Raw genomic sequence first — 21,805 nt, forward strand, 5'->3', positions numbered from 1 at the left:
GGCCATGCTGATGGCCTCAGCAGACTACCACTGCCACTAATGGATCCAGATCCAGATCCTGCTGCTAGAATATTGTCCATACAGGACATACCTGAGTTTCCTCTCAATGCAGGGGACATTGCTGCTGAAACTGCCACAGATAAAATACTGAGTAGAGTGTTGTCATGGGTATACATGGGCTGGTTGGAAAAAAGTCCAGGCTCAGAATTTCCAAGCTATTTTGTCAGGAGGCATGAGTTATCTGCCCATAAAGGTTGCATATTCTGGGGAAACAGAGTCATAATCCCCACTTCCCTAAGAGACAGGGTTTTGCATGAAGGCCATTCAGGCATTGTCAGAATGAAAGCTTTAGCTAGACACTATCTCTGGTAGCCTGGCCTTGATAAGGACATTGAGGCTCAAGTCCATGGTTGTTATACATGCCAGCAATCTAGGCCTGAAATGCCACAGGCTCCATTTCACAGGTGGGAGGAAATGCACACTCCCTGGTCTAGGGTTCACATAGACTACGCTGGGCCTTTTCAAGGACAGCTCTTCCTTATAGTAGTGGATAGCCACTTCAGTTCCTAACATGACTACTGCTAGGACCATCCAGGTGCTGAGAAAACTCTTTGCCACACATGGGTTGCCAGATGTCTTAGTTTCAGACAATGGGGCCCAATTCACTGCTGCTGAATTTCAGACCTTCGTTAGAGCAAATCTCGTCAGACATGCAATGTCTGTGCCCTTTCATCCGTCTTCTAATGGTCAAGCTGAATGCATGGTGAGGACAATGAAGGAATCACTCAAGCGCATTGTCACAGGTGACTGGCATCACATATTGGCAGATTTTTTACTCTGCCAGCATTCTACACCCTGGACTGCCACAGGTAAAAGTCCTGCAGAACTACATTGGGGGAGGCATTTCATTACTAAACTGGACAGGTTGCATCCAGACAGACTGGCAGCAGAAGCCTCTCAACCAAAACCCCCAAGGGGGCTGCACATGGGCGATTGGGTTTGGGCCAGGAACTATGGTCATGGGAATCTGTGGGTTCCTGGTAAAATTACCAAAGCATCTGGGCTCCTATCTTATGAAGTGGGGCTGGAGGGAGGGCGAGTTGTCAGATGCCACATTGATCAACTCAGAAAACGGTTTCCAGAATGGCCACTAAGTGAGGACTGTGTCATAAGTCCCTCCCAAGGTCCTCAAACCTGCGGCCAAGATAGTCCTCACTTGGATTCTCAGGACCTTTCCTTCATAACCAGTGAGGAACCAGATGGAAAAGTGGGGAGTCCAAGTATGCAACATGGATCCCCTGAAGGAGCAAGCCAACCAGATTTCAGTAACCGCTGTGACTACTCTGCTGATCAGTCTGACTCTGCAGTGGGCCAACCTGAAGAGGCCAGCCAGAGAGCATCTAATCCCCTTGACTCAGGAGCAACAAGGGACATGGGTCTACCCAGCCCACTGGGTAAGCTGGTAGACCACAAAGTGATTGGAACTCCAGGATGTTTCACTAGAGAACACAAGCCTCCTTCATATCTTGCTGATTACGTTGTAAAATAAAGATCTATAATGTTGTTGTATTGCAACTTGCCACTGTACTACAGAAAATGGGAATTATGATGTTAACTGTCTAGTGTGCTGTCAATGAAGCCTATTCATTCACATGCTGTAAGTTAACCTTGTAACCGATATGGGTTTATTTTCTATTATTATTATTATTTAGGGTTGTTTTGATAATGAATCTGGATAATTGTATTAAGTCTAAATTGTGTTACAATATTGTCTGATCTAAGAGGGGAGGGGTGTTATGTATTGGGCTCAATGGTAATACCACGTATTAGTCTGTAGTCTGGGTTGCTGGAGAGCAGCAATGGCTCTCCAGCAACCCAGACTACAAGTCTCCAATGCTGCTATTGGCTGTCCCTAGGTAGCAATGGTTGCTTCAAACCTATTGGCTGCCGCCTAGGGGCTAGACTATATATTGCGGCTGGTTATAGCCCAATTCTCTGTTAAGATTGTGCAAGCAATAAAAAATGAGTTTTCCTATACTCACTTGCCTCATCTTCATTCCTGCGCCAAAGAACCCACTACACAACAGAAGATATTGTATAAAGTATATAGAAATAAAATGTTACAAAGGATTGTAGCCGAAGAAAATAAATAAGTTAAGATGCAGAGAAAATGTATAATACAGTAAGAAGATAATTTTTAGAATACAGAAATTTGTTTTGGAAATAAGTAAAGAAGTCTAAACAAGGAGCTTCCTGCACTGTGAATAAATTAAAAATAAAATTGATTAAATGATGTAGGATGAAACTGAACTAAGAGAATGCTCGAAGAATTTTAGAAATTTGTGAAGGAATGATGGGTGGAATTGACACAAGTTCTATAAATGTTAGTGGCCAAGAAAAAATACAGTAAATTAATCCTAAATGGAAGGAGAAAAACAGTGTGGCTGTATCACAGAGTAACTGGGAAAATGTTAAAATATGGATGTGACTTGATTATGGAATGGCTGTACCATCCATTTAACGTGTTTGTGAAGACTGACAATTGGAAGAACGCCATTGTTGATTCCTTCTGCAAAGGGAGGGTTGTAAAGAGTGAACACAAAACCTGCAAGGGAATTTATTTGTGAAGGCATATGGCAGAAGCTGGCTGGATGATCAAGGACTAGTCACTTTCTGTTGTGATTCAGGGTCAGCCTGTGGGTTCGGCAGGTGGGTCGGACGACTCAGAGGAGGAGGAGGAGGGAGGTGTTGAAGAGCTTGCTGAGGGGGTTGGACAGCTTGATGAGAGCCCTCATCCAGGCCCCTCTCATCTGGTCACGACGCAGTGTGTGAACCTGACAGCGTGGATGAAGATGACCCACAGCTGGCCCTGTTCAAGGATGCCCGACGCAGGAGGCAGTCAATCAGGAGTAAACAGAGGAAGGCAATGGGGCACCTCGGAATGAGGCAGAGAGAAGCCACGCCCTGAACTGTATTTAAGGGGGAATGCATGGGAGGGCTGGTTTGCTGAAGGCAACCGCTTGAAAAGCACCTGTTTCTTGGTTCGTGTCTTGTTCTATTTGTTTTTGTAGCAATAGATTTGGCAGGTGTAATTCCAGCCTCTTGCCTTCTTGTAAAAGGGGTTGTCCCTGCCTTTTCTGCAGGGCCGGTAGCAGGCTGGTACAGAACACTTTCTTTCAACCCAGTCCACCTCACAAGGTTGTTGTTACAGGGAAAATAGGAGTATTGGGCATGTTTGTTATCCTGAGTTATTTATAAAAGTAATAAATACAGGATTAAAACAAGGAACAAGAGGTTAACATTAATGAAATGAATAGTCTGGAATCATAAGATGTTTTTCACCAATGTGAAGCTGCAATGGGAATGCAGTACATAAGAAATGGATATGGTTAGAACAAGGAATGATTAGGAATGAGTGTGAATGGAATACTAAAATGAGTGACTATTGTCTTTAATCTGTGCATCAAAATTTAGAATTTGCAGGATGGATATGAAAGAAAAAGAACACTAAGGCAGATGCTGGGACAGTAATAAATCTTGAAACAGATTTATTAAGAAATCACCCTTGAACATACCTTTAGCATCAGAAAGATACGAGTGCCTGGTGAGCTCAATTGGCTCATCTCACAGATACAATTCTGGCTGGCTAACAACACATTAAAACAATACAAGGATAAGGACAATATAAAAAAACATAAAAATGTATGATGGTTGCTATAAACAAATGCAATAAACACTTGACAGGACAATAACACTAATGGACCTTCAAACCTCCTGCCACCCACTCCATGCCCTGGAGTATACCCAGATCTTCAGTGCTTTGTAGAATACCAGAAGGATCAAAGCCAATCTATTATCGGAATTATTATGTTGCATAATGATGTTTAATTTGATGTTATTGTGCTTCTTCACACATCAATGGCACCTACCTGTGAAATGGATACTGACACATAATTTCCTTAGTCTGGTTTGCTGGTTGAGTCATAAAGCTGGATTGACAAATCACACTGAGCCATAAACTGTAATTTACAAACCATGTGTCAGGATGTGACAATTAAGAAATTGCAGCCATTTTACCTTTTGCTTTCTTTGTGCTTTTCTATTGTTTGGGATTCTCAGATGTAGAAGGGGAGAAGGAGAAAATGCTTGAGCTTCTTCAGTTATCTTAAACCAGTAGTGGCGAACCTAAGGCACATGTGCCAGAGGCGGCACTTAGAGCCCTCTCTGTGGGCACGCATGCCATCTCTATGGGCACGCCCCCAAGCATGGTCCACATGTACCAGTGCAGCCAAGGACATGGCAGCCAGGCAGTGGGGACAAGACTCCGCCCTCACACCCTGTCATGTGCAGATGATGCTGTAGGGCGTGGGTGGAGGGCGTGGCCACCTTGGCACTGCTGGGCTTCCTGGGCAATATGTGGTGGGTGGTAGAGGGTAGCTCTGCCGGCAAGCGGGAGGGAAGGGCGTGGGTGATTTTTGGGCACTCAGTCTCTAAAAGGTTCACCATCACTGTCTTAAACAATTGCAGCTGGGTGAGCTTCAAGGTCAATTCTAGATAAAGTTTTGATGGGCTGAAAAGTAGGGAGGAGAGCCCCATTTTAGACTAATTGGTGAATGTGATTTATGAAAGCCTTTGTTGCGTGGGAATTGCAACTTGTTATATTGTATCAGAGGGGAGGGAACTTTAGTCTTGGGTTCAACTATGTAAGTGCCGATACTTTGTTTCCTAAATAAAATGTTCTTTAAGGAAGAAATCTTTGCCTTGAAGTTCTTCTAATTGGCTTCATCTATTGGAACCATGACACCATGGTGACTGAGTTTATTCAGCAACCTAAACCAAAATTGAACAAGTCACATTATAGATTTGTACACTCAACCTGTAGATTAGTTGCCTGGACAGATGAGTTCTTGCTTGATATTTGAGCACTACAGGAAGGGCAATCTGTTATTTCTTGTGCCTTCTCTTCAACCATAAGTATAGTACTGTATTTGTCGTTCCCTTCCACAAAAGATTTGACATTGACGACTGCAATGTTTGTCATGGCTAACTTTTCTATAGCCTTTGCTACAGTTTGACAGTTTGTTTTAAAAGGCATCATTTCTAAGCATAAGTATTTACATTTGAGGAGATTTCAAAAAGCCACAAAGCCCTGTTTCCTTTGGAGTTCAACTTTATCCAAACTTCATCTTCAGAAACAGAGTTAGAAGTATAAACAAAGTAATCCTTCTTATCATGAGTGCAATGATGGAAGAGATGGGCTTGCAGTAGTATTTATTTCCCATTTATGCCTTCCCCCCCCCCCCCAAGGATTATTCATAAGTACGAGTTTATTTTGTGCTCAGCGTCTTACCATAATGGAGAACATTAAACACACTGGTAGATCATCAACAGACTATCATTCAGTTGTTACTTACTCAACCAGAAAGCATTATGACAAAGATTTCATGTAGTTTTATGCCTCCACCCCGAAACCACCCTGAACCACAAGGGCAAGGGTAGAATTAATATCAGAATATATTTAGATTAAAACCTTAAAAAATGATTTGGAGAAGCTTCATGACATCATTTCTTCTTAGGTACTGAAGATTCATAAGGAAAATCATCTTCTTTACACAATAGATTGAAACTAGCACTTTCTACTTCAAAGCAGCACAATTTATTAAAGAAACTACCACTGCCTGCATTCACAAACATGCTAAATTTTGTAAACTATGGTTTGCTAATTCAAAACAAACATCTTATTGCAGAATAGCACACAAGTGAACTCAATCCTTTAAAAAGATGATTGTCATTATTAGGACTGAGCTGAATGCAGAATTAATAATACGTATAATAATAAACATTATAATCAATAAAATAAATTAAACCAATGATTTAAATAGAACTTATCTACATTGGCTAAGTCTGGATACCAAGATAAGTAATTTGCACAGTAAACTATCACTACTACCAGTAACAGATTGGCTTTTCAGATTAGTTGCACCCATTCAGTCTGTCAGTTGCAAAGAACAGTCCACAGACATGCCTTCTTTGACATTACTTGAACAACTAAGATTTTTTTGGGTTGTAGATTTTCAATCCAGCAAGGTGAGCCAAATGCTGCACTTAGTGGAGTTAATGGATAATGGGTGACCTTCAAAGCTTGCATTCTCAATTTTTGGCAGCCATGAAAGTACATCCCTTTGTGGATTTATTGTTCTTAATGCCAATATCAGGAGGAATTTTCTGACCATGAGAACTATTAAACAGTGAATCAGCCTCTGTCCTGCAGATGTGGGTGCTCTGGCTCTGGAAGTTTTCAAGCAAAGATGAACAGTTCTTTGTGGAGAATAGTATGAGGATTTCTAGCTGAGGCAAGGATTGGATTAGATCAGTACTTTTCAACTCTGGCAAGTGTACAATGTGTAGACTTCAACTCCCAGATTTCCCCCACAAACAGAGGGAATGGACTAGATCAGAGGTCTTCAAACTTGGCCCTTTTATGACTTGTGGACTTCAACTCCCAGAATTCCTCAGCCAGCTTAAATTTACTCAGGAATAAACCTCATTTAAGTTAGTAGTAATAATGTGACTGCAAATGCATTTTTCTGTTTCTTATATTGATGTTCTAGGGATATTTATTTTTGTTTAACACAGGCCTTATTTCCAAGTACATATACACAAGATTGTTGCCTCTATTTTATAGCTTTCAAAGTAGGCCTCAAAAACCTTCTGTACAGTACTGTCATTTAATTTTTCCTCTCCCCTTCCCTGAAAAACATTTGCTTCACATCTCTCATATTCTGTTGTTTCTTCCTTTGACTATTAGAATTCTTTCATAATATTTATATAAGCCTTTTCTGGCATTTCTCAAAAACCATGGAATGCATGGTTTTTGAAGTGAGTTGATAACAACTGTGGGAAAAACAAAGCTATCCAGAAAATGGTAGGCATTGTCTGTCAAAAAGATTCAGAAGAAAAAACAAGTCATTTTATTGGGCTCTCTGAAAATTACTGGCACCTTTTAAGAACTTAACAAGAGAAATCTTAAATTACATATCCAATCTTTATTTAACAATTGGAGTCTCCTGAGGATGTTTTAATCGAATTGTTCCATACGCTCAAAATAGGTACAATAAGCCTATAAAAAAATTAACACAACTATTTTAGGCTTTGTGTGTGCGCACATGCTCATGTGCATGCACAAACATTTAGAGAAAAAAAATACTGCTGCCAAATATATCTATAAACGTTGGGAGCTCTTGGAGTGCAAAATTTGGATTAAGCTGATACTGTTGTATCCCCATTTTGTATACCTTTTCTGTAGTCATATTAGAGAACTACGGGGGTTTTTTATGCAGAGCAGTACATTACAATCTTGCCCCAGCACCAGGGTTATTAATAGGCCACTCTTCATGATTAACATTCTATTAAAAGCATAGATATGAACTGTTGATCACTAAACCAAATACAATCCTTTCCCTTTTAGCCACAGCTATATAGATTTTTTCAGAGTTCCAATATGGTCTGTATTTATCGGGCTTTACAACGAACAATACTTAATTATATTTAATTGAGGCATATCATGAATTCTAAATTTAATATTTAAAGTTTGACAAGGGATGATCGAATTTACAATGGGACTGGTTCAGCCTTTCTCTGCTGTCTTTGTGCCTAATAAAAGAAACTCAAAGGCAAAGCTGTCTCAGAAACAGAGTCATGGAACACATTCCCCAATGATTCCATCAGCAGGTTGGTTAAGCTATAATATTGTCCTTGGCAGAAAATCTGCAGTTAAGCTAAACTTAGAAAATAGCTAAAGTTTTTTTTTAAAAAAAAGAATAAAAGTAGATCTCATAGGAAATTAAGTCCGACATCCTATATTAAGGCAGTTGTTCTTACATTGCTCCTTTCTTTAAAAGGTTATTAGCCATGCTTACTTCAATAATTTGGACACATTGCAGATTCCATCATTCCATGGTAGATATTTTCTAACTATGTAGCTTGTTGATGAAAATCCTTTACAGTAACCTAACACAGAAAGACTTGATAATCCTCAGAAAAGCATTGCAAATCATTATCTGAAAAAAATTTTTACATTTATCTGTGGGAGGCCACCCTAGTGTGAGTTACCATCTTTTTTTCTGTGTTTTTATTTGATGTGGAAATCAATTGAGTCACCTGAAAAATATCTACTGTCATCACTGGTTACATTCATATGTAGCGGTCTTCATGGATGTCATGGGTTGTTTTTTTTCCTGGCATATTCTGGGACAGTAACATACTTTACAGGAGTACTTTCTAATATTTTCCAGATCTGGCCTCAAAGACAAATGAGAACAATGAGAAGAGAGAAAGAGAGAGAGAAGTTGGAAAATATTTGGACAAGATCTTGTGGTATATCTAAGCACATTTGTTATAGCCATTTGTAGGAAGTTACTTCATTGGTTGCATAGACCTTTTGATAGTCCTTAATAACCATTAAGGATAAGAGCCTATAAACTGCAGTCCTGAAGAATTATGTCCTGGTCTCTTCTACACATCAGTTGTAAGAGGCTAAAGGGCCCAGAAGCAGTCCAGAATCGTTCAGATTATCAGCAGAAAATGATGTCGTTCTAAGAAATCTCACTTGCGGTCACCTCAAGGTTCAGTACAATATAAATTTATGAGAATTCAAAATCCCTTTCATATCTGAATTTGTGTAAAATTGATAAGGCCATCACTAGAGCAAACAGAGCCAAGGGGAAATGAAGTTTATCTTTTAACAGTCAATATTTACTAAAGGAGTTATGGAAGATGACTAATTTCAGCGGCAGGTCATTATACGTTTCTGTTTAATCTCTGAAGAGCATTTGTGCTTCTTTTTCAGTAGATGTAGGCTGGTTTTACCTTTAAACAGGACGAGATGGCATATCCTTGTATAGCACTAAACCGGGAATTATATACAATTTAAGCATATTTATTTGGAAGAAAGCCACACCTTGTTCCATAAGGTTTCCTCATAGGAAAAAAACAAACAGCAAAGGACTATCACTTTAATCATACTTTTGAAAATCTGTACTAAGCAATAAAGCTAACGAAACTAAGCAGGATTGGATTGTAGGCTCATAATTTGTTGGTCAAAATTTTGGCTCCATTTTGGTTTTTCTCTCTAAAGGCCAAATTACATAGGATAATATAGGTTATCAGCATACAATACTAGACTTCTCTATTATTTAATTTAATTTATGGTAGATAGCAGTATCAGGACTGGGATGTATAAATACTGTACTGAATCTAAATGATTCTTACACTGAATCATGAGTGAAAATCTCTCCCATCAAGCATGTATTACTCCTAGGCAGAAGCTGTTCCTACCAATCCTGCTAAGTAGCTTGTGAGTAGCTTGTCTCAGAAGTATCATGAGTTTTACATGCTGGCATATACGGTATTTCACCTGCTGTGCATTTCCATGGCCTCCAAATGATTATGAGGTTCTACTTCTCTGCTTAAAACCAGCTGGGAGGAAAGCTAACAAATGCATTATTTGTGGCAAGGATTTCTAACACTCAGTGACAGGAGAGAAAACAGAATTCAGAGCACAATCCAACGAGTTACTTTTAAAAGGGGGAAATGGCTCTTTTAGATGGAGCTTGAATGAGATGTTGCAAAAGGAAATGGGGAGGATTGCAAAAAGAAGTTAAAAGAATATTTTGAGAATAATTCTTAATAAAGGCACAGAAGTAAGAAAGGTTTGGGATGCAAGCAAAGCAATTATAGGAGAAATTTTATGTAATGTAAAAGTGAATTTAAAAAGAAAAGCAAGGAGAAAATACAAGTGTTTTGAGGTGAAATAAAAAAAGGGAAGAACTTTTAAAATGCCCAAGTAGGACAACTGTTGCCTACCAAATTAAGCTTCTACAGACACAATTGTCTATATTAACAGTGAGATAGATGCAAATAAAGATGAATTATGGAGAACAAAACGATTTTTAATTTGCAAATAAACTTGTGAGAGTCAAAAAGGAACAAGACAAGGATCTCCACTGTCTCCATTCTTGTTCAATTTAATTCTTGAGAAATTAAGTAGAGACATAAGACAAGATGAGAGAATTTTGGGATTTCAAAAGAAACTTATAAGTTAAGGGCATTTACAGATGACCCGGTAGTAGTTTTAGAAGTTCCACTAGACTAGAGGTAATAGAAATATTACTGAGAAAATTAAAGGACTTTGGTATCTTAGCAGGTTTTAAAATTAATAATCAGAATATGAAGATGAAAATGGAAAATTAAATAGAACTGATGGAAAGAACTTATTGTAAGCTTGCAAAAAAAGTAAAATATTTGGGCATTACTATGATGAATCTGAATTGCATATTTCAAAATAATTATGTTAAGACATGTAATGAAATTAAGAAGGATATATTAAGATGGGAAAAATTTTAATTGTCACTGTTAGGGAAAAATCTGATAAAAATGAATGTTTTGCCTAGAATAATATTTATCAATGGGAAAAATATATGATTAAAAGAGTTGAAATTTACATTATGGTATGATGGAACAAGAATTTTTATAAAATGATGTATGGTTGGTACATAATGCCAAAGAAATTATCTAGAATGTATAAAAGCGTTTTGAATGTTTGTTGGAAATGTGAGCAACATGAAGAGATATTTTATCATGCTTGGGGTTCATATAAAAAAAACTTTAAAAAATGGATTGAAATAAATATATCAATACAGAGGATTTAAAAGATTAATACTCAATTGAAGCCAGAATTTTTGCTTTTAAGACTGATGAATGAACAGTTAGAAAAAAATCTTGCAGGATTACTTCATTATATGATTACTGTGGCAAGATTACTATATGTACAAAGATAGAAAGATTCAACACTATCCATCATGGTGGCGCATCAGCTTCCTCTGTTCCTGGAGGAAACTGATTATCTGGACCCGTACCAATCGGGTTTCAGGCCCGGATACAGCACGGAGACGGCATTGGTCGCGCTGGTGAATGATATCTGGAGGGCTCGGGACAGGGGTTGTTCCTCTGTCCTGGTCCTATTAGATCTCTCAGCGGCTTTTGATACCATCGACCATGGTATCCTACTGTGGCGTCTCAGGGGGTTGGGAGTGGGAGGTACCGTTTTACGGTGGTTCTCCTACTATCTCCTGGGCCGTTCACAGTCGGTGTTGACGGGAGGGCAGAGATCCGCCCCGAGGCCTCTCATTTGTGGAGTTCCTCAGGGGTCAGTTCTCTCGCCCCTCCTGTTCAACATCTATATGAAGCCACTGGGTGAGATCATTCATGGTTTCGGGGTGGGGTATCATCAGTACGCTGATGATACCCAACTTTTTCTTTCCACCCTGAACCAACCCAGCGATGCCCTCGCCGTGATGTCCCGTTGCCTGGAGGCGGTCCAGGTCTGGATGGGGAGAAACAGGCTTCGTCTCAATCCCGCCAAGACTGAGTGGCTGTGCATATCGGCATCTCGGGTCAACCAGACTATTCCATCTCTAATGATGGGGGGTGAGGTGTTACCCCCATTGATAGGGCTCGCAACTTGGGCGTCCTCCTGGATTCACGACTCAATTTTGAAGACCATATAGGAGCCGTGACCAGGGGGGCTTTTGCCCAGGTTCGCCTGGTGCGCCAGTTGCGACCCTATCTGGACCGAGATGCCCTACGTACAGTCACTCATGCGCTCGTGACCTCCCGTTTAGACTACTGCAACGCTCTCTACATGGGGCTGCCCTTGAGGACCACTCGGAGGCTTCAGCTGGTGCAGAATGCGGCCGCATGAGTTGTGATGGGGGTTTCCCGATACTCCCATGTAACACCTCTACTCCGCGAGCTGCATTGGCTCCCAGTTGCCCTCCGGGTGAGATTCAAGGTGCTGGTGATGACCTATAAAGCCCTAAATGGCTTGGGTCCAGGATATCTGAGGGAACACCTGCTGCCGGCATCAAGCTCCCTTCGTTCAGTGCGCTCCCACAGGGAGGGTCTTCTCAGGGTGCCACCAGTAAGAGATTGCCGGCAGACGACACCCAGGGATAGGGCCTTCTCAGTGGGTGCGCCTGCCCTTTGGAACCAGCTGCCATTGGAGCTGAGGACTGCCCCCGACCTCCGTTCATTCCGACGGGACCTGAAGACATGGCTCTTCGAGCTCTCTGGCCCAGGCTGAGAATTCTAATTTTAGCTTTAATCTTATTTTAACTGGGGTTTTACTTATGCAGGGACGGATATAATTTTTTTTAATCTGTTTTTAACTTTTGTATCTTTGTTTTTTAATCACCCTGTAAACCGCCCTGAGTCCTTCAGGAAAGGGCGGTATATAAATGTGATAAAAATAAAATAAAATAAAATAAATCATGGAAAAATGATTGGTGAAATTGACAGAACCTACAGAGATCATCAAATGGAATTGTTTTATTTGAGAACTTAATTGTTTTATTTGAGAACTTAATTGTTCATAAATGACTGGAAATACCTTTTTTGTGTAAAAAAGGAATTTTTTTATGACTTATGATTTTGATGGTTAGAAGGAATAGGCTATATAAACAAAAGAATTATAGGTAGTCCTCAACTTATGATCACAATGCGACTGAAACTTTCATCACTAAGCAATGTGGTCATTAAGTGAGCCCTGCCTGATTTGATGATTTTTTTTGCTGCAGTTGTTAAGTGAATCACTGCAATTGTTAAGTAAATCCAGCTTCTTCCACTGTCTTTGTTTGACGGAAGCCCCAGGAAGGTTACAAATGTTGATCACATGACCCTGGGGCACTGCGACCATCAAAATACATGTCAGTTGGCAAGCACCCAAGTTTTGATCATGTGACTTCAGGGCAGCTGTGATAGTCGTAAGTGTGAGGACCATTTGTAAGACTTCTTAAAGCACCAATGTAGCTTCAGACAGTCATTAAGTAATGGTTGTTAGTGGAGCACAACCTGTGTGATGAAAGCCTGGAGACAGAGTTTTGATTAGAATTGTATGTATAACTGACAAGAAGAAGATCGGAAGCCATTTCTTTTATTTTTACATGTGTGTGTGTGTGTGTGTGTGTGTGTGTGTGTGTGTGTGATTTCTGTTCCTTTATTTTCTTTTTTTAATCTTCTCTTTTTCTTTGTCTTCTTTTTCACATGTACTTCACTATATTTTTATTTTCTTCGAATGTACTTCTTGTCACTTGTGTAAAAAATTTTAATAAAAACTTTTTTTAAAAAAAAGGAAAGATCAACAATGACAACAGAAAAAAGATGAATGTCCATTTAATCCTTTAAGTCAAGGCATGCAGTTCAGAGGGCCTGATAGTAACAGCTGCAATGTTTTGCTCATTCTTCTTTTTGTGCTTGAGGTGTAAAAACACGAGTCCCAAAATAACACCTAAACAAACAAACAGGAAAACAGATTTAGAGTTTATTCAACCCAGTTTTTTTCTCAAACTAGAACCCTCTAGATGTATCCTACTTCTTCCCTTCCTAGTTCAGTTTATGGTCTGTGCTGGCTGGGGATCATGGGTCTTGTCACCTAGGACATCTAAGAAGTGCTAGGTCCAGGAAAGTTGTTTTAAGCAAAACCACATTTTGTGTATATGTCACAAGCGAAATAGATTAGTATTTCTACCGTGCTTATACTGTATGTGCATACTCAATAAAAATCTCACTGTGTTCAAAAGAGCTTATTCTCTATTAAGTGTATCCCAGACTAACTTTAACAATTGTCGGGCTATGTAGAACTACATAGATTTCAGTAAGGCACCTTTAATACCAGTCAGGGAATAAATACAAAATCTTGGAAATGGCAGGAGGAATTTCTCACTCCTGGTTCATTAAGGCAGAGCCTCTGAATGATTCAGAGCATTTCTTCCCAAATTTCTTGTAACTTGAGCTGTGTTTCCATTTATGAGATAAGCTCCCCATAGACTTGCCTTCCTCCAATCTCTCATAACAATGCAATCTTTTGAACACTCAGTCTAAATTACATCAATGAGTGTTGTGTCCTAAGAAACATATTTTAGATGTACTATAATTTGGTCTTAAACTAGGGTTTGAGTGGGTTCATAAGCTGCCTAAATACATGGTGGGCTCCAGATTAAGCTCTTATGTGCTTATTTTCAGAAACGTATGAAGTCAACTGTCAATTATCAGTTTAGTGACTCTGAATATACCATAGTGGTGTGTTTCTCTGTTATTAGAAAATTAATTACAGCTAGGTAATTTAATTTCATTGTTCTTAATTTAAATATGAATCTGCTTAGGAGGCATCATTTAGATAACAGCCAAACCTGAAATGCTAAACAGAATCAAACCTGGCTAGTAAGGAAACTACACAATAAAATCTCCTTCACCAAAGTTGCAAGGGCCTCATACAAAAACAACTGAGCAATCATCCCTCCATGGAAATTAGCATCAGTCATTTTCTCTACAACCAACACAATTGTGAAGGCTACTTTGGAGCTCAAATTAGTAGTTTCATTTCATCAGTGCAACCATTTCTCCCATGAATGGCAGTCTATCCGAGTTAACATGCAACATATCATTACTGAGTAAAAATAGTTGCCAAACTATTCCCAGGAGTCCAGATCTTACACAGACCTGATGATAATGCGTAAAGGACAATATCATGCAAACATCCACCATAATAGATGTACTATACTGGATTTGTGTTCTGGAGATGCAATTATTTTCTCTCCATCTCTTGATGCTGGAAGTTTGCTGACCAAGAGCAAATCTGTGGTTTATTTACCTGGTGCAAGTGCAATCAATAACACATAGGGTTGAAGAAAGTGGAAATTTATCACTTTATTTCGGATCAGAAGCAAAGGGGCTCTCCATTAGCAAACAGAGGGACTGAGAGGCACACTGAGCAGGACTGGCATTCTATTTCAGGGTATAGGAAATTCAAAGCAGCGATACAATGATTGATTACAAATTTCTTATCAATATAGCATGTGTATAAGTTATGCTGTTCAGCATGGAAAGCACGTGTGGATATCATGCCATTCAGGTGTTCTTAGTACAATCTATACCAGGGGTCAGCAACCTGAAACGGTGAAAGAGCCACTCGGAACCGGTTCCCTCACAAAAGGAAAAACTGGGAGCCGCAAAAAATGTGTGCACATGTGCGTACATGCGTGCATGCGCAGAACAGGGTTTGACTGAAGAGTGGAGCCAAGGCGAGATATGCACGTACCCTGCATATTTGAATTGATTGGCTGAACTTTTTTAGTCCCACTTTTTTTTTTGGACTGCACATGGCAGAGGACTGGGAGCCGCAGGTTGCAGACCTGTGATCTATACCATCTGCTTGCCCCTCAACCCAAGATGTAACAAGCTTCTAGGTACTGTTCTAGCCTCTAGCTATGGTTTCTCTGTAGGGTCTGCTTTCAACAGATCTTATTCTGACTTAGCTAAGCTGCTGGCAGCTTCCTGTTTTGAGTTTCTAGGCAGACAAGACAAAAGCAGAGTGAAAAGAATATATTCCTTTTTTAAATGAAATGCTTTCAAGGTTGGGGTCTCAGACCCTCAAGCTCAAAATATGGAACACTTTGCTTTTGCTTATTTCTTGTAACTCTTATGATTTCAAGAGTTCCTGGCCAAGAAATGCAATAAAAATGAGTCTGTGGTAGCTCTTGCTTTCAGATATGGAATTGTGGATTGGATCTCTGACACAGGCAAATATTAAAGTAAGCCGTTTTTATGTAATTCATGAATTATAAATATTTTTACTCTAAAAAAAATCCAGATCTCAGCTCATTCAATCTATTTTCACAAGTTCTATTTTTATAAAAACATAAAACATAGTTTAAATGTTATTGTTTTTTATTTATACATTGAAAGGGCAAATTCTTTAGTTGCTCTATCAGTCATCCTGGTTCCTTTAGTGTTTTCAGATTCCCCCCCCCCCCAAGGTTTCTTATTTCATCTCCAGGAAAGGGATGCAGTACAATGTAGTCTAGTATTACCAAACTTCTTGTTCAGGCTAAACACAATAAATATTATCCAACTATAGAAAATTGGCACTTAGAGAATAAATTAATAGAGTCAAGATGAAAAATTTAGACATCTACAGATATAAGCAACATGTTAGAATACAGAATACAAAACAACAGAGTTGGAAAGACCTTGGAGGTCTCCTAGTCCAGGGGTCCCCAACCCCCGATCTGTGGTCCAGTACTGGACCGCAGCATGCCAGCAACCAGGCTGCACAAACAAGGGAAGCCCCAGCCATGGGATGCAGGCAGCATACAAAACCACGCCCCCTCCAGTCCACGGAAAAACCTTTCTCCACAGAACTGGTCTCCAACCTTTTGGGCACCTCTATTCTAGTCCAACCCCCTAGGCACACAGGAGACTCTATATTATACTGGACAAATGTTATCAAACAGAATAGAGCTGGAAGGGACCTTGGAGGTCTTCTAGTCCAACCCCCTACTCAAACAGGATACCCTATATTATACTGGACAAATGTTATCAAACAGCCTAGAACTGGAAGGGACCTTGGAGGTCTTCTTGTTCAATCTTCTGCTCAAGCAGGAGACCCTATAACATTTCAGCTAGGTGGCTGTCCAGTCTTTTCTTAAAAAGCCCCTACAACTTCTGAAGGCAAGCTGTTCTACTGGTTAATTGTCCTCACTGTTGGGAAGTTTCTCCTTAATTCCAGGTTGCTTCTCACCATGATTAGTTTCCATCCATTGTTTCTTGACTTGCCTACAGGTGCTTTGGAAAATAAATTGACCCCACTCTTCTTTGTGGCAGCCGCTCAAATACTGGAATACTGCTATCATGTTCCCCCTAGCCCTTCTTTTCTCTAGACTGGCCATACTCAATTCCTGCAACCATTCTTCATGTTTTTGTTTCCAAACCTTTAATCATCTTAGTTGCTCTTCTTTGCAAGTTTTCCAAAGTCTCAACATATTTTTTGTAATGTGGTGACCAAAACTGGATGCAGTATTCCAGGTTTGACCTTACTAAAGTTTTATAAAGCAGTACTAATACTTCACTGATTTTGATTCTATGCCTCTGCTTGTACAACCAAGAATTTTTGGCTACTACCACACACTGCTGACTCATGTTTCACTGATTGTCCACTAGGACTCCAAGATCCCTCTCACAGTTACTCTTTTTGAGCCAAGTTTCACCTACTCTGTATTTGTGCCTTTGGTTTTTCCTGCCTAGGTGTAAAATCTTGCTTTTCTCCACATTAAATTTCATGTTGTTAGATAGGGCCCTTTGTTCAAGCTGTCAAGATCTTTTTGGATCCTGAGGTTCTATATAATCACTTTTATTGTCTGCCTAGAATTATATATTGCCCAGAAAATGCTGTATTCTTTTGCAAATATTGTATTGCGGTAATATCAGTTTTTCCAATAGAAAGAATATATGAATCTCAGGGCTGAAATGTGGAGTTCTTGTGCTCTCTGCTCATTTGCTTGTAAATGTTTCATTACCAACTAGGCAACACCATCAGCACTCAAACGGATGATGTTACCTAGATGAGTAATGAAATATCTGCTGGCAATCAACCGAGCTAAGAGAGCAGCAAGAATTCCATGTCAATTTTTGCCATTTTATTGCTCCTTTAATCCTCCAACAATTATCAGGGCCACTCCATGAAACAAACAAAAAATGGGTGGAAGCTCTAGTGTAGCTTCTAGTCATCAGACCTACTAATAACCATATGATTTAAGAAGAACACTTACCAATAACAAGCAGAACAGCAACCAGTAAGCCAATTGTTACTCCCACTGTTGGAAATGAATTTGGATTGTCGATTTCTATATAACACCTGTCATCGCTACACTTGCACACATTCACTATAATAAAAAAAACACCAATCCATTGTAAGACAAGCTCTAGCATGTGCCATAATAAAAATAAAATTTTGAAAGCACAATGAGAGACATTTTCACTATGTACCTTTCATATTGACAACAACTTCCATTGGTGGCCTTCCCAGATCAGTAATTTTCAGTGGTACATCATAGACCTTTGGTTCCAGATTCAAGTTCTTTGGGGCAATGTAAGCTTGATTGCCTGACAAAACAAAAATGAATGATTTTAATTTATTAATTTATTAATATTTCTATACCGCCCTTCTCCCGAAGGACTCAGGGCGGTGTACAGGGCAAGAATAAAACACAAAGATTTACAAAAAATAAAAGATAATTAAATACATGCCCGATTAAAAATACAATTAATACATGGTAAAAACCCCAATAAAAATAGTAAAAAGACCCCACTAATCCCCCCTCAGGCCAGGCCAGCTTGCTCGAACAAGTATGTTTTCAGGTCGCGGCGAAAGGAGCGAAGATCGGGCGCCGTCCGGAGCTCAACCGGTAACTGGTTCCATAGCTCCAGGGCGCCCACAGAGAAAGATCTCCCCCTGGGGGCCACCAGTCGACATTCTCTGACCGGTGGCACCCTGAGGAGACCCTCTCTGTGGGAACGCACAGGGCGGAGGGAAGTAGACGCCGGCAGCAGGTGTTCCCTAAGGTACTCCGGACCCCTGCCATGTAGGGCTTTAAACACCATTACTAGCACCTTGAATCTCACCCGGAAGACAACTGGCAACCAATGCAGCTCACAGAGCAGAGGTGTGACATGGCAGTATCGGGAGACTCCCAACACAACTCTCGCGGCTGCATTCTGTACCAGTTGGAGCCTCCGGGTGGTCCTCAAGGGAAGCCCCATGTAGAGAGCGTTACAGTAGTCTAGACAAGAGGTCACGAGCGTGTGAGTGACTGTGCACAAATCATCCCGGCTTAGATAGGGCCGCAACTGGCACACCAGGCGAACCTGGGCGAAAGCCCCCCTAGTCACAGCCACCATGTGCTCTTCCAAGGTGAGCCGTGAATCTAGGAGGACTCCCAAGTTGCGAGCCCTATCTACGGGGGGTAATAATTCACCCCCCATAGAAAGAGATGGAATATCCGAATAGACCCGGGATGAAGGTATGCAAAGCCACTCGGTCTTGTCGGGGTTGAGTTGAAGTCTGTTCCTCCCCATCCAGACCCGAACCGCCTCCAGGCAACGGGACATCACGTTGAGGGCATCACTGGGGTGGTTTGGGGTAGAAAGAAAAAGCTGGGTATCATCAGCATACTGATGATACCCAACTCCAAAGCCACGAATGATCTCACCCAGCGGTTTCATGTAGATGTTGAACAGGAGAGGCGAGAGGACCGACCCCTGAGGAACTCCGCAAACGAGAGACCTCGCGGTCGATCTCTGCCCTCCTGTCAACACCGACTGCGAGCGTCCCTGGAGATAGGAGGAGAACCACTGTAAGACTGTGCCTCCTACTCCCAATCCCCTGAGACGCCGCAGCAGGATACCATGGTCGATGGTATCGAAAGCCGCTGAGAGGTCTAATAGGACTAGAACAGAGGAATGACCCCTGTCCCGAGCCCTCCAGAGATCATTCACCAGCGCGACCAATGCCGTCTCCGTGCTGTGCCTGGGCCTGAAACCCGGGCCTGAATGATGATATTGTGATTACTGTAATGATAACAATAATTAAATAATTTGATTTAAATAATTAAAGCGTTATAAGGTCTTCACTCTCTGGCCACATCCAAATGAATATCAAATCTTCACTGGCTCACTGATTTCAATATGGCTGAATTCCGCATTCATTTACTTATGTACAATCATTTGTCTTGTTATTTTGGAAGTCTACTAATCTTCCAGTACATATTTTTCACCCAGATAAGTTTGCTATGTTTAAATTTAGTACAAATGTTAAGTGTTTAAAAGAAAAGGTAGAAAAAGAAATACAATATCAAAACATTTACAAAAACAATGACAAAAATATTTAATAATATTTAATAAACAGTATCAACCTGGTGGAAGCAGGACATAGCAGCTTCTAATATTGATGTTGCCTATGAGAGACTACATCTACATTCCTAAAAAACTAGGAAGGCTGTACTAATAGTACTGTAATAGTACTCTATTAGTACTAATGCTAATAGAGACGATGTTAACCAGGCTTTCAAAGGTAGTTCCAGAGTTTAGCAGAGCCAATGAAAAGAAGTTATGTTTTCTCTTGTCTCAATTAAACATGCATTTGCCAGGTTGAGACAAAAGAAGGGAGTATCTTCTCAAATCTTAGGAAACAGGCAGATTGGGTATAGAACAGTGGTGGTGAACCTTTTGGGCTGGGCGAGTTAAAAATTCGGAAAATGGGCCCAGTTTAAGTGGGCAAAAGATTATTTGGCTTTGGCAGTAATCTCAGTTTTTGTAGCACAAATTCTTAACCAGATTCCATAAGAGGGCTATCCTAAGACAGTAAGAGATGCATTCACATATCTAATAACCATAAGAAATAAATGTGTTCATTTGTATAGGCCAACTAGAAGAAAGTAAAAAAAAATTCAAATGTATCCTAAGACAGAGGAGATGGATAAGAAATCCCAACTGAAAATTGTCTCCAGCTCATCACAAACATACTCACCCTCTATTTTAGAAATGTACCAGTTTTCATTTCCTCCATCAGTGAGGAAGTATAATAACTTTTGAGTTACTGAATCTGGATCAGCAACTTCAAATTTTGCACTCTTGTCTTTTTGGAGTGGGTGGCACAAGAACACAGACTCACTTACTAAATACGGAGCATTATCATTGACATCTATGAGATGCAATATCAGCTGTGCAACACTGCTTTTAGATGGTCTGCCTGTACATTTGAAAAGAGTAAGAGGATATTTCAAAAAAAATTGAGAAATGTATAGCTGGTGGGTAATGCTTATAGACATTACAAAAAAGAACAGATCTAAGGGGCAGATTTCAAAATTTAGAAGTTGTTGCTATGATCTTTACGGGAAAACATTTCACTCTATCATTCTGACACTGGAAATAATGAATAACCAATTTCTATTTCTTAATGGAGAAGAAGAGAGCTGGTTTCATCTACCACCCCATTATTGCCAACTTGTCTTATTAAAGGTGTGAGTTTGCCCCATTTCAGGTTTATAAGTTGCTAAAATACCTATCAAGACAAGACCAAGACTGGTGCTACTACCTATCATCTCTTGAATTTCCATGTTAAGTATATAAAAAGGTAAAGGTAAAGGTTCCCCCGCACATCTGTGCTAGTCGTTTCCAACTCTAGGGCCCAGTGCTCATATCCGTTTCAAAGCCGAAGAGCCAGCGTTTGTCCGAGGACGTCTCCGTGGTCATGTGGCCGGCATGACTAGACGCCAAAGGCGCACAGAACGCTGTTACCTTCCCACCACAGTGGTCCCCATTTTTCTACTTGCATTTTTACGTGCTTTCGAACTGCTAGGTTGGCAGAAGCTGGGACGAGTAACAGTCGCTCACTCTGTTACGCAGCACTCGGGATTCAACCCGCCAAACTGCCGAACTTCTGATCGACAGGCTCAGTGTCCTAACCCACTGAGCCACCGCATCCCTCATTAAGTATATATATAATCCTAAATCCTAAAATACATAATGTAACATTGATGTGAATCTTGCTACTCCCAGCCACTGTCACCAAATACGGAGAGTCAAATGTAGAACCCGTTAGGAAGCACTTTAGCCAAGGCCCTTTCAAACAGCCAAGGTATCCTTGAAGGATAAAGTTTTGCTTTCTTACTTTGATCAGTTGCAACAATTTCTACTGTGTAGGCAGGGGAAAGTTCAAAATCCAATGGGGCAACTGTATATATATGGCCACTGACAGGATCAATCTCCAGCCATTTTCTGTCATTTTTCTTCAGCAAGTACCTTGCAGCCAGGAAAGTAAGACATAAGAAACAAGCTTAGCCAAAAAGCATTGTTTTCAACAGTAGAAAACATTGTTTACCATAGTAACATGTATCAATATGTGCATTTTCCT

General features: G+C 40.3%; 1 protein-coding gene across 1 annotated transcript in view; it reads right to left on the reverse strand.

Moving 5' to 3' along the window:
- Positions 1-12,820: 12,820 nt before the first annotated feature.
- Positions 12,821-21,805, reverse strand: part of CDH17 (cadherin 17) — a gene marked incomplete at its 5' end in the record, with an annotated part of 33,225 nt that continues 24,240 nt past the window's right edge. The window contains 5 exons of the mRNA XM_083358618.1: positions 12,821-13,345; positions 17,664-17,777; positions 17,881-17,997; positions 20,420-20,641; positions 21,563-21,693. Coding sequence (XP_083214744.1) covers positions 13,239-13,345; positions 17,664-17,777; positions 17,881-17,997; positions 20,420-20,641; positions 21,563-21,693 — 691 coding nt within the window. The 3' untranslated portion in view covers positions 12,821-13,238. The remainder of the gene's footprint in view (positions 13,346-17,663; positions 17,778-17,880; positions 17,998-20,419; positions 20,642-21,562; positions 21,694-21,805) is intronic.

Source organism: Vipera ursinii (genome assembly GCF_947247035.1).
Source record: "Vipera ursinii genome assembly, chromosome: 3".
In the NCBI taxonomy this organism is placed as follows: Eukaryota; Metazoa; Chordata; class Lepidosauria; order Squamata; family Viperidae; genus Vipera; species Vipera ursinii.